Source organism: Triticum aestivum, chromosome 1A (genome assembly GCF_018294505.1).
Source record: "Triticum aestivum cultivar Chinese Spring chromosome 1A, IWGSC CS RefSeq v2.1, whole genome shotgun sequence".
NCBI lineage: Eukaryota > Viridiplantae > Streptophyta > Magnoliopsida > Poales > Poaceae > Triticum > Triticum aestivum.
In genome coordinates, this window is record NC_057794.1 from 14259116 (window position 1) to 14271448 (window position 12333).

General features: G+C 42.9%; 1 protein-coding gene across 1 annotated transcript in view; it reads right to left on the bottom strand.

Moving 5' to 3' along the window:
- LOC123071436 (uncharacterized) overlaps positions 1 to 4389 on the bottom strand; it is a 26406-nt gene extending 22017 nt beyond the window's left edge. The window contains exon 1 of the mRNA XM_044495016.1: positions 4133 to 4389. Coding sequence (XP_044350951.1) covers positions 4133 to 4350 — 218 coding nt within the window. The 5' untranslated portion in view covers positions 4351 to 4389. The remainder of the gene's footprint in view (positions 1 to 4132) is intronic.
- Between the last annotated feature and the right edge of the window lie 7944 nt (positions 4390 to 12333).

The window sequence follows — 12333 nt, forward strand, 5'->3', positions numbered from 1 at the left end:
GGGGGGGGTCCGGACTATCCAGACGGTTAAATTTTGTGGAGCTTTCTTAATGTCCTAACATGGTCGGATGTATGAGGAATAAGATTTGCCTATCATATACCCATTTGTAGTCTATATCATACTGCAAAATTCCATGAACATTTGGTCCACAATATATTTTTTGTTATATGGTTCCTGCCGAAGCGTGGATGTAGGTGTATGTGGGCGCTGTGGCCGCCACCAAGGATGTAGGGGTCGCGCCCCAAGCTGCAAGTACGTGGTAGGTGCGTCAAAACTGATGAGGACACGGGAGACGCATTGCAGCATGAGTGTTTTTCATAATTTATTTAGGTATGTGAAGTCTTCTTAATGTTCACATATATGCTGAAATTTTGACATTGAAGAACCAGCAATGGAGTTGTATGTAATTTCTTGCGAGAGCTATACCATTCTTTTTAGTACTAACTAATTCCCATGAGTGCCAATGGTGAAATTTTCAGGCCTATGAACTGGATGATATTTTCATTGCTGGCAATCTTCATCAACCTATCTACGAGGACATTGATATACTAATTGCTGCACAAGTGTTCTCAGCACCGGCTAGCAAGAAGAGAGTATGATTGTTCAATGCTCACTGTTGTAAGCTTGTTTCACGAGGAGCTTCTCAGAGTTGTACATGTAGGGTGTGGATAATATAAATAAAATCTATTTGTTCATTCTTCTACTGTACCTCCGATTCGTCCCCCACGGTTTAGTAGAGTACAGTTATGTGCTAAAGTATTAGGAAGTCATCATCTTCTAAAACATATTGTTACCTACTCAACCCAGTAAGCAAATAAAGAGTGTGGTGAACTTAACACCTTTCTATCTTTATTTGTTGTTTCTCTTATTCATAGCGTCTTTTCCCCATTTATAAATCTAACGGTGGTGAACTTAGACTTTGTGTAAGGAGAGCCATTCTGTTTTCTTAAACTCAACAACTCTCTATATCCTTATTTATCCAGAAAGCTTTCAGACGATACTCACACCATCTGACTCTTTGAAACATATAAATGTCTTTTCAAATCTATTACAATCCAAGATTTGTTAATTAATCATATTATTTATACTCATAAGTAGTATAAAGTTACCCCGAAATTGTTAATATGATTTTGGATTATATATTATGATGCTGAAAAGGACGTTATTGGTGCCCATTAAAATAATAGTATGAAATAACCCTGCATATATTTGTTGGTTTTTAATTGAAGTCTTTCAACTCAACTGAAATTATTATTTGTACTCCCTCCGTTCCTAAATATAAGTCTTCCTAGAGACTCCAATGTGAATTACATACAGAGCAAAATCAATGAATCTACACTTTAAAATATGTCTATATACATCTGTTTGTATTCCTTATTGAACTTTCAAAAAAGACTTATATTTAGGAACAGAGGGAGTACAACATTTACTAACTTTTATCTCCTATTGGCTATCTGGAACGATTGTGGGTATTAATGAAAAAGTCCTCATTAGGTGGACTAGCTCACAATGGAGAAGTATGTTGGTATTTTCGGTTGATTGTTTTAAGCATTTAAGCTCGTAGCAACTTGTAACGTCGATATCTTCAGGATGCCTTGCAATATTTTAGAAAACTATATTTTTTTTTCCAGCATGATGTGATCCGGCCTGATCTAGCATGCTGCCCTGAGACGTCCTGACCCCATTACATCTCACATATGGCGGTTTTCAGATAGCGTAGACACATGGAGACAATTTGGAGATCCGATTCTCTCTCCCTCCCTACCTCGCCCCCCTCTCTTAGTTGCTAGTAGAATAATGAACAATCGATAAGACTAATATTATAGACCTCCTCCTCCTCAATCCTACCATGTATTATTCGACTTTTGTGCTAATACAGAAAAAAGTATGTTGTAAACTTGTGAGTCGTGAGCAATATTCTCTGGGCAAGTTTTAACCTGCTTATTCACAATTGATGCTGCATGTCAATCGCCCTTTCACCCTTATTTTTGATTTTAATGTCTTAGTGTATGTATAATTAGGGTTTTTCTTCGGTTGGTATTTGAATAGGAGTTGGTCGCTTCCCTTTACATCATAGTTCATAGTACAACACACACATTTCCTTTTGAGTCTTATGTGAATTTCATTTTGAGCCGATACACCAAATCTGAAGTTACATAATTCTAACAAAACTAAAAATTACTATAAAATATAAATAAATGCCAATAAATTTTTAATCAACAAATGTTATCAAAGATTGATGTATCTACCTCTCCCAAGATAGCTGGGAGTAGCATGTTCTAGAAGATGTGTTTTGCTGCAGCAGTTTCTAAATGGTAAATTGTATGGTTTCAAGTGCCTAAGTTCATATGCAATAGTTTGCCAGCCAATTGCACATTGCAATTAAGTTTCTGGTTGTAACTTCTTGGAACATTTTTTAAAAGAGAACAAAATCATCCATGTGTTAATTTTAATTAATGGAGAATAGCAATGCACACGCTTTCACGAGACAATTGATCTTAAGCATAAAAAAACATTCAAGTGTTATTATCATTTGTAATGCAATGCACAATAAAGAGGTCAATGTTTGTGTACCACCTTTATTTTGTGCATCAGATATGATAACCCTTTTGTGTATAGGGTAGAGTTACATTTTATTATCGAAATACATTGCAAGCGAAGTACATTACAATTATTTTGGCTATATTTTCTATCTATATGAAATTTTACATGCAACCAATACAAAATATGAAAAGCCCGTGGCAACGCACGAGCAGTCTACTAGTTCGTCTAATCGCCGTCTTCAACTGTGCGTCTCTCCGGCCTCTGATGAGCAGGCAACTGGTACGTCTCTCCTTGCGCCGTATGCGGCTCTGTCATCTGCCCTCGCCTGTTCTAGTGTTATTCTTCCTGTTTTTTTTCTAATGCTGAATTGCTGATTCCTGAAATTTGCTAGGGCATAATATGGTAAGTACCTTATCTCTATAATCCAATCTGGCTATGTGTCTTTGCTGATTCCATAATCAACTGGTCAATAGGGAATTGTTGGCTGGGCGATCAAATCATTGAGGATTTAGCACACATAGCCAGATTAGAATTAGATTACAGAGATAAGGCACTATATTATGCCCTAGCAAATTATGTCATGATAATATTAGATGAATGTCTTCTATAATTAATCTAATGTGTTAATTAGCTTTGTGCTAATTTTAAAAGCTAATTGTTCCTTTCAATTTCAGTAAGGTAACTGTTCAGTTTCAGAAAGTTGAAATTATTGAAGAACTAGGTGAGATCTACAATGCTGCGATAGATGTTAAAAGGCTTGGCAACTTGATGCATTGAGAAAAAAATGTTTGATGAAACTGATATTGATACAATCATTAGCGATTTTGCATCTCAGAATGTTAGGAGACATTTTTGAAGGTAATATGTTATACATTATGTGATATGCATACTGATTTTGCTTAAATGTTTTCTTTGATACAATTATATCTACGTATGATTATTACTAGTTAGACATTTATACTAAGGGTCCCGAAGGGCCTCGGACTGTAGTTTCGCCCTGGCCCCCTGAAATCTTAGGACCGGCTCTGGGCACATGCACGAAGACTTTCCGACCGTTGTCAATAAGGTTAGGCCGGCTCCAGTATGGGAGCGGCGACAACGGCTTGTCAGTGGCCCGTTCCGGCGGCCACAATGGTCGTTTGGTTATCCATGAACCTTGATGTAATTTTTATTATGTTTGGGATGCTTTGTACTTTCGATGAATTTTTATAATAGATCTGATATTTTTCGTAAAAAAAGTCACATCTTAAAAGCCTCAAATCGTCTATTTTGAGCGTTAGAACAAGTAAAAGTGGCGTGGGATTGCGTTAGGGCATAAAGATCTCCATCTCACCTAGGAAGCCGAGTTAGGACACAAGGATCTAAACCCTACGAACATGTAGACTGAAGGACCCTAAAAAAGAACATGTAGACTGAAGGAAGCTAGACAACGGGATTAAAAATAACCGATCATGCATATGCATATGTTTGATGTACAGAGTAAATAAAAACGAAGGAAGTATATAGAAAAAATCAACGGACCAACTTAATTATGGGGAAAGTAGGCACTATAGTAAAGATGTATTATACGAGAAGAGATGATACTGACCAGAGTATCTGTATGAGGGTAATCAGAGTGAGACGCCCAAAATCCACCTTGTCTATCATAGAGACGAAGCCACCGAGAAGAACCACCGTGCTCCATGTAAACACCAGGAAGCCTATGCCCCTGATTGCGAACAACGTGTATGCCAGAAGCATGGCATAGCCATTGATAAGCTTTACTTCCTCCCATTCGGAGTCGTATCTCTGGCCCAGCCTACCCATTCTTCACGTCTGTCAAGAGTAAAAGCATGCATGCGCTGCGCTAAGCTCAACTTACATATATATATACTCGTACGCAGAGTATGGGTACGTCCTACAGCGATAGCGGGGCGCCGCCGTGGGAGCAAATTAAAGGACCCGGCGGGCTCAACGGTCGATGTTGTACGTTGGGCTGCTCAACAGTGTTTCTTTTTCTGCTTTTTTTCCTTTTCTTTTTTTTTCTTTTTCTTCTTTTCCTTTTGTGTTAGGCTTTAGCCAAGGACTCTCCTGCCCTGAGCCAGATCTATATTTACTTTAGCTTTTTGCTTTATTCTATCTTTTTCTTTTCTTCTTTACTTTTTATAACCTTATTTCTATTACATATTTATGAATTTCCAAGTTTTTACCCTTTAGCAATTTTTTAAATGGGGTCACCCTAGTAAGTAAAAGTTTGACAATTTTTACCCCTTTTGAAATGATAAAGCATGGGTCAAAACTAGAGTAAAAATGATAAAGTAGGGGTAAAAACTTAAATTCACTAATTCATTATTTATCCATTGCCTTTCCTTTCCTATTTTACTTTATTTTAAATATATATATATATATATAATATTTTATAGCCTTATTTATAATTTCATTTTTTTCCTCCTCTATTTTTACTTGGGTTTTCTATTTCGTACCCCTGGTTCCTTAGTACTACTTAGTTTTGCCCACATGGCCTAACTTTCCTCATTTTTCCCCTCCTCCCTCCACCGCATCTTCACAAAAGCTCAAACAAAGAGCTCCGTGAGGTTATAGTCATTGATCATTACTTGGTTGAGTTCCAACACTGCTAGGAAAATGCCTAGATGTGGCGCGGGTTAAATGGCTAATAGTAGTGCAGGTGTCCGCGCTACTACTACCGCGTTACAGCCAATACGGTAGTAGTAGTGCGGGGGCCACATGCGCTGCTAATACTTTGCTGTAGCACGGGTGTGGCCCTCGCGCTACTGCTACCTATGTGTAGTAGTAGCCTTATGTGTAGTAGTAGTGTGTGGACATCACTTGGTTTAGTTCCTGGCATGTGGGACTGCTTAAATGTGTCGTCTTCAACCTCCCCTAGCCACATGAACATGTCTAGCCAGAGCACGCCCTTGGTCATTATATGCGTGACCAAAGGCCTCCCCTAGTCACATGAGCATATCCTCGAGCTCCAACTCCTATCCCTCTACCTCTTCACTACCGGATTCAACTTGACATACCCTGTGCCGAGCGAATCAATGCCGCCTTCCTTGGTGTTGGAAATATGCCCTAGAGGCAATAATAAATTGGTTATTATTATATTTCATTGTTCATGATAACCGTTTATTATCCATGCTAGAATTGTATTGATAGGAAACTCAGATACATGTGTGGACACATAGACAATACCATGTCCCTAGCAAGCCTCTAGTTGACTAGCTCGTTGATCAATAAGATGGTTACGGTTTCCTGACCATGGACATTGGATGTCGTTGATAACGGGATCACATCATTAGGAGAGTGATGTGATGGACAAGACCCAATCCTAAGCCTAGCACAAAGATCGTGTAGTTCGTATGCTAAAGCTTTTCTAATGTCAAATATCATTTCCTTAGACCATGAGATTGTGCAACTCCCGGATACCGTAGGAGTGCTTTGGGTGTGCCAAACATCACAACGTAACTGGGTGGCTATAAAGGTACACTACATGTATCTTCGAAAGTGTCTGTTGGGTTGGCATGAATCGAGACTGGGATTTTTCACTCCGTGTAAACGGAGAGGTATCTCTGGGCCCACTCAGTACGACATCAACATAATGTGCATAATGTGACCAAGGAGTTGATCACGGGATGATGTGTTACGGAACGAGTAAAGAGACTTGCCGGTAACGAGATTGAACAAGGTATCGCGATACCGATGATCGAATCTCGGGCAAGTACTATACTGCTAGACAAAGGGAATTGTATACATGATTGATTAAATCCTTGACATCGTGGTTCATCCGATGAGATCATCGTGGAGCATGTGGGAGCCAACATGGGTATCCAGATCCCGCTGTTGGTTATTGACCGGAGAGTTGTCTCGGCCATGTCTGTATGACTCCCGAACCCGTAGGGTCTACACACTTAAGGTTCGATGACGCTAGGGTTATAGGGAAAGTATGTACGCGGTTACCGAATGTTGTTCGGAGTCCCGGATGAGATCCCGGATGTCGCGAGGAGTTCCGGAATGGTCCGGAGGTAAAGATTAATATATAGGAAGTATGGTTTTGGCCACGGGAAGTGTTCCGGGCATCACCGGTAGTGTACCAGGACCATCGGGGGGGTCCGGGGGTCCACCGGGAGGGCCCACCAGCCCCGGAGGCCTACATGGGCCGATAGTGGGAAGGGACCAGCCCCTAGGTGGGCTGGGGCGCCTCCCACCAAGGCCCAAGGCGCCTCCTAGAGGGGAAGGGGGCAAACCCTAGGGCAGATGGGCCTTAAGGCCCACCCTAGGTGCGCCTCCTCTCTCTCCCCCCTTGGCCGCAACCTAGATGGGTTTTGGGGCTGCCGCCACGCTAGGGAGGGAACCCTAGATGGGGGCGCAGCCCCTCCCCTTTCCCTATATATACTTGAGGTATTGGGGGCTGCAACATACACGAGATCATCTCCCTCTTGGCGCAGCCCTACCTCTCTCCCTCCTCGTCTCTCGTAGTGCTTGGCGAAGCCCTGCTGGAGTTCCGCGCTCCTCCACCACCACCACGCCATCGTGCTGCTGCAGGACGGAGTCTTCCCCAACCTCTCCTTCTCCCCTTGCAGGATCAAGGCATAGGAGACGTCATCGGGCTGCACGTGTGTTGAACGCGGAGGCGCCGTGGTTCGGCGCTTAGATCAGAATCAACCGCGATCTGAATCGCTATGAGTACGACTCCTTCATCCGCGTTCTTGCAACGCTTCCGCTTAGCGATCTACAAGGGTATGTAGATGCACTCCCCTTCCCCTCGTTGCTAGATTACTCCATAGATTGATCTTGGTGATGCGTAGAAAATTTTAAATTTCTGCTACGATCCCCAATAGTGGCATCATGGGCTAGGTCTATGCATAGTTTCTATGCACGAGTAGAACACAAAGCAGTTGTGGGCGTCGATTTTGTCAATTTACTTGCCGTTACTAGACTTATCTTGATTCGGCGGCATCGTGGGATGAAGCGGTCCGGACCGACCTTACACGTACTCTTACGTGAGACTGGTTCCACCGACTGACATGCACTAGTTGCATAAGGTGTCTAGCGGGTGTCTGTCTCTCCCACTTTAGTCAGATCGGATTCGATGAAAAGGGTCCTTATAAAGGGTAAATAGAAATTGGCATATCACGTTGTGGTTTTCGCGTAGGTAAGAAACGTTCTTGCTAGAAACCTATAGCAGCCACGTAAAAACTTGCAACAACAATTAGAGGACGTCTAACTTGTTTTTGCAGCATATGCCTTGTGATGTGATATGGCCAAAAGGATGTGATGAATGATATATGTGATGTATGAGATTGATCATGTTCTTGTAATAGGAATCACGACTTGCATGTCGATGAGTATGACAACCGGCAGGAGCCATAGGAGTTGTCTTAATTTATTTATGACCTGCGTGTCAACATAAACGTCATGTAATTACTTTACTTTATTGCTAAAGCGTTAGCCATAGTAGTAGAAGTAATAGATGACGAGACAACTTCAAGAAGACACGATGATGGAGATCATGGTGTCATGCCGGTGACAACGATGATCATGGAGCCCCGAAGATGAAGATCAAAAGGAGCAAAATGATATTGGCCATATCATGTCACTATTTGATTGCATGTGATGTTTATCATGTTTTACATCTTATTTGCTTAGAACGATGGTAGCTTAAATAAGATGATCCCTCACTAAAATTTCAAGAAAAGTGTTCCCCCTAACTGTGCACCATTGCGAAGGTTCGTTGTTTCGAAGCACCACGTGATGACCGGGTGTGATAGATTCTAACGTTCGAATACAACGGGTGTTGACGAGCCTAGCATGTACAGACATGGCCTCGGGACACATGCGAAACACTTAGGTTGACTTGAGGAGCCTAGCATGTGCAGACATGGCCTCGGAACACGGAAGACCGAAAGGTCGAACATGAGTCGTATAGAAGATACGATCAACATGAGATGTTCACTGTTGATGACTAGTCCGTCTCACGTGATGATCGGACACGGCCTAGTTGATTCGGATCATGTTTCACTTAGATGACTAGAGGGATGCCTATCTAAGTGGGAGTTCATTAAATAATTTGATTAGATGAACTCAATTATCATGAACATAGTCTAAATTGTCTTTGCAAATATGTTGTAGATAAATAGCTCATGTTGTAGCTCCCTGTTTCAACACGTTCCTAGAGAAAGATTAAGTTGAAAGATATTGTAAGCAATGATGTGGACTAGGTCCGTAGTCCAAGGAGTGTCCTCACTGCTACATAGAAGGCTTACGTCTTTGATGCACCGCTCGATGTGCAAACCCCTACAACGTCGTCCGTGGATGTTGTGAACACCTGACAGACACATCCTGATGACTACTTGATAGTTTAGTGCACCATACTTTACGGCTTAGAATCGGGATTCCAATGACGTTTTGAACGCCATAGAACATATGAGATGTTCCAAGAGCTGAAATTGGGATTTCAGGCTCATGCCCATGTTGAGAGGTGTGAGACCTCTGACAAGTTCTTTTGCCAACAAGGTGGAGGAGAATAGTGTTGGGGAACGTAACAGAAATTCAAAATTTTCCTATGTGTCACCAAGATCTATCTATGGAGAAACCAGCAACGAGGGGAAGGAGAGTGCATCTACATACCCTTGTAGATCGCTAAGCGGAAGCGTTCAAGAGAACGGGTTGAAGGAGTCGTACTCATCGTGATCCAAATCACCGGAGATCCTAGTGCCGAACGGACGGCACCTCCGCGTTCAACACACGTACAACCCGGTGACGTCTTCCATGCCTTGATCCAGCAAGGAGAGAGGGAGAGGTTGAGGAAGACTCCATGCAGCAGCAGCACAACGGCGTGGTGGTGGTGGAGGAGCGTGGTACTCCAGCAGGGCTTCGCCAAGCACCGCAAGAGACGAGGAGGGAGAGGGGTAGGGCTGCGCCAAGAAGGAAAGGAACTCATGTGTCTTGGGCAGCCCAAACCTCAAGTATATATAGGGGGAGGGGAGGGGCTGCGCCCCCACCTAGGGTTCCCTCCCTAGGGGTGGAGGCAGCCCCCAGATCCTATCTGGGTGGCAGCCACAAGGGGGAGAGGGGGAGGCGCACCTGGGGTGGGCCTTAGGGCCCATCTGCCCTAGGGTTTACCCCCCTTCCCTCTTGGAGGCGCCTTGGGCCTTGGTGGGGGGGTGCACCAGCCCACCTGGGGCTGGTCCCCTCCCACACTTGGCCCATGCAGCCCTCTGGGGCTTGTGGCCCCACTTGGTGGACCCCCGGGACCCTCCCAGTGGTCCCGGTACGTTACCGATAAAACCCGAAACTTTTTCGGTGACCAAAACAGGACTTCCCATATATAAATCTTTACCTCCGGACCATTCCGGAACTCCTCGTGACGTCCGGGATCTCATCCGGGACTCCAAACAACATTCGGTAACCACGTATATCTATTCCTTATAACCCTAGCGTCATCGAACCTTAAGTGTGTAGACCCTACGGGTTCGGGAACCATGCAGACATGACCGAGACGTTCTCCGGTCAATAACCAACAGCGGGATCTGGATACCCATGTTGGTCCCACATGTTCCACGATGATCTCATCGGATGAACCACGATGTCGAGGATTCGATCAATCCCGTATACAATTCCCTTTGTCTAGCGGTATTGTACTTGCCCGAGATTCGATCGTCGGTATCCCGATACCTTGTTCAATCTCGTTACCGGCAAGTCTCTTTACTCGTTCCGTAACACATCATCCCGTGATCAACTCCTTGGTCACATTATGCACATTATGATGATGTCCTACCGAGTGGGCCCAGAGATACCTCTCCGTTTACACGGAGTGACAAATCCCAGTCTCAATTCGTGCCAACCCAACAGACACTTTCGGATATACCCGTAGTGCACCTTTATAGCCACCTAGTTACGTTGTGACGTTTGGCACACCCAAAGTATTCCTACGGTATCCGGGAGTTGCACAATCTCATGGTCTGAGGAAATGATACTTGACATTAGAAAAGCTTTTGCATGCGAACTACACGATCGTGTGCTATGCTTAGGATTGGGTCTTGTCCATCACATCATTCTCCTAATGATGTGATCCCGTCATCAACGACATCCAATGTCCATGGTCAGGAAACCGTAACCATCTATTGATCAACGAGCTAGTCAACTAGAGGCTTACTAGGGACATGGTGTTGTCTATGTATCCACACATGTATCTGAGTTTCCTATCAATACAATTCTAGCATGGATAATAAACGATTATCATGAACAAGGAAATAAAATAATAATCAATTTATTATTGCCTCTAGGGCATATTTCCAATAGTCTCCCACTTGCACTAGAGTCAATAATCTAGTTCACATCGCCATGTGATTAACACTCACAGGTCACATCGCCATGTGACCAACATCCAAAGAGTTTACTAGATTCACTAAACTAGTTCACATCATCATGTGATTAAGACTCAATGAGTTCTGGGTTTGATTATGTTTTGCTTGTGAGAGAGGTTTTAGTCAACGGGTCTGCAACATTCAGATCCGTATGTACTTCGCAAATCTCTAGGTCATATTATAGATGCAACTACTACGCTACATTTGGAGCCATTTCAAATAACTGTTCTACTTGGAGCTATTCCATTATACGTATCCGGTATCTCTACTCAGAGCTATCCGGATAGGTGTTAAACTTGCATCGACGTAACTCTTTACGTCGAACTCTTTATCACTTCCATAACCGAGAAACATATCCTTATTCCTCTAAGGATAATTTAGACCGCTATCTGGTGATCTACTCCTAGATTACCTTTGTACCCTCTTGCCAGATATATGGCAAGGCACACATCAGGTGCGGTACTCAGCATGGCATACCGTATAGAGCCTATGACAAAAGCATAGGGGATGACCTTCGTCCTTCCTCTTTCTTCTGCCGCGGTCGAGCTTTAAGTCTTAACTTCATACCTTACAACTCAGGCAAGAACTCCTTCTTTGACTGGTCCATCTTGAACACCTTCAAGTTCATGTCAAGGTATGTGCTCATTTGAACGTACCATTAAGCGTTTTGATCTATCTTTATAGATCTTGATGCTCAATGTTCAAGTAGCTTAATCCAGGCTTTCCATTGAAAAACACTTTCCAAATAACCCTATATGCTTTCCAGAAATTCTACATCATTTCTGATCCACAATATGTCAACAACATATACTCATCAGAAATTCTATAGTGCTCCCACTCACTTCTTTGGAAATACAAGTTTCTCATAAACTTTGTATACACCCAAAATCTCATCAAAGCATACATTCCAACTCCGAGATGCTTACTCCAGTCCTTAGAAGGATTGCTGGAGCTTTGCATACTTATTAGCATCTTTCAGGATTGACAAAACCTTCTGGTTGTATCACATACAACCTTTCCTCAAGAAAATCGTCGAGGAAACAATGTTTTGACATCCTATCTGCAAGATTTCATAAATAATGCAGTAATCGCTAATATAATTCCAACAGACTCTTAGCATCGCTACGAATGAGAAAGTCTCATCGTAGTCAACTCCTTGAACTTGTCGGAAAACATCTTAACGACAAGTCGAGCTTTCTTAATGGTGATACTTACCATCATTGTCCGTCTTCCTTTTAAAATCCATCTGTACTCAACAGTCTTACGACCATCGAGCCATTCTGCCAAAGTCTACACTTTGTTTTCATACATGGATCCTCTCTCGGATTTTATGGCCTCGAGCCATTTATCGGAATCCGGGCCCACCATCGCTTCTCCATAGCTCGTAGGTTCATTTTTGTCTAGCAACATGACTTCGAAGACA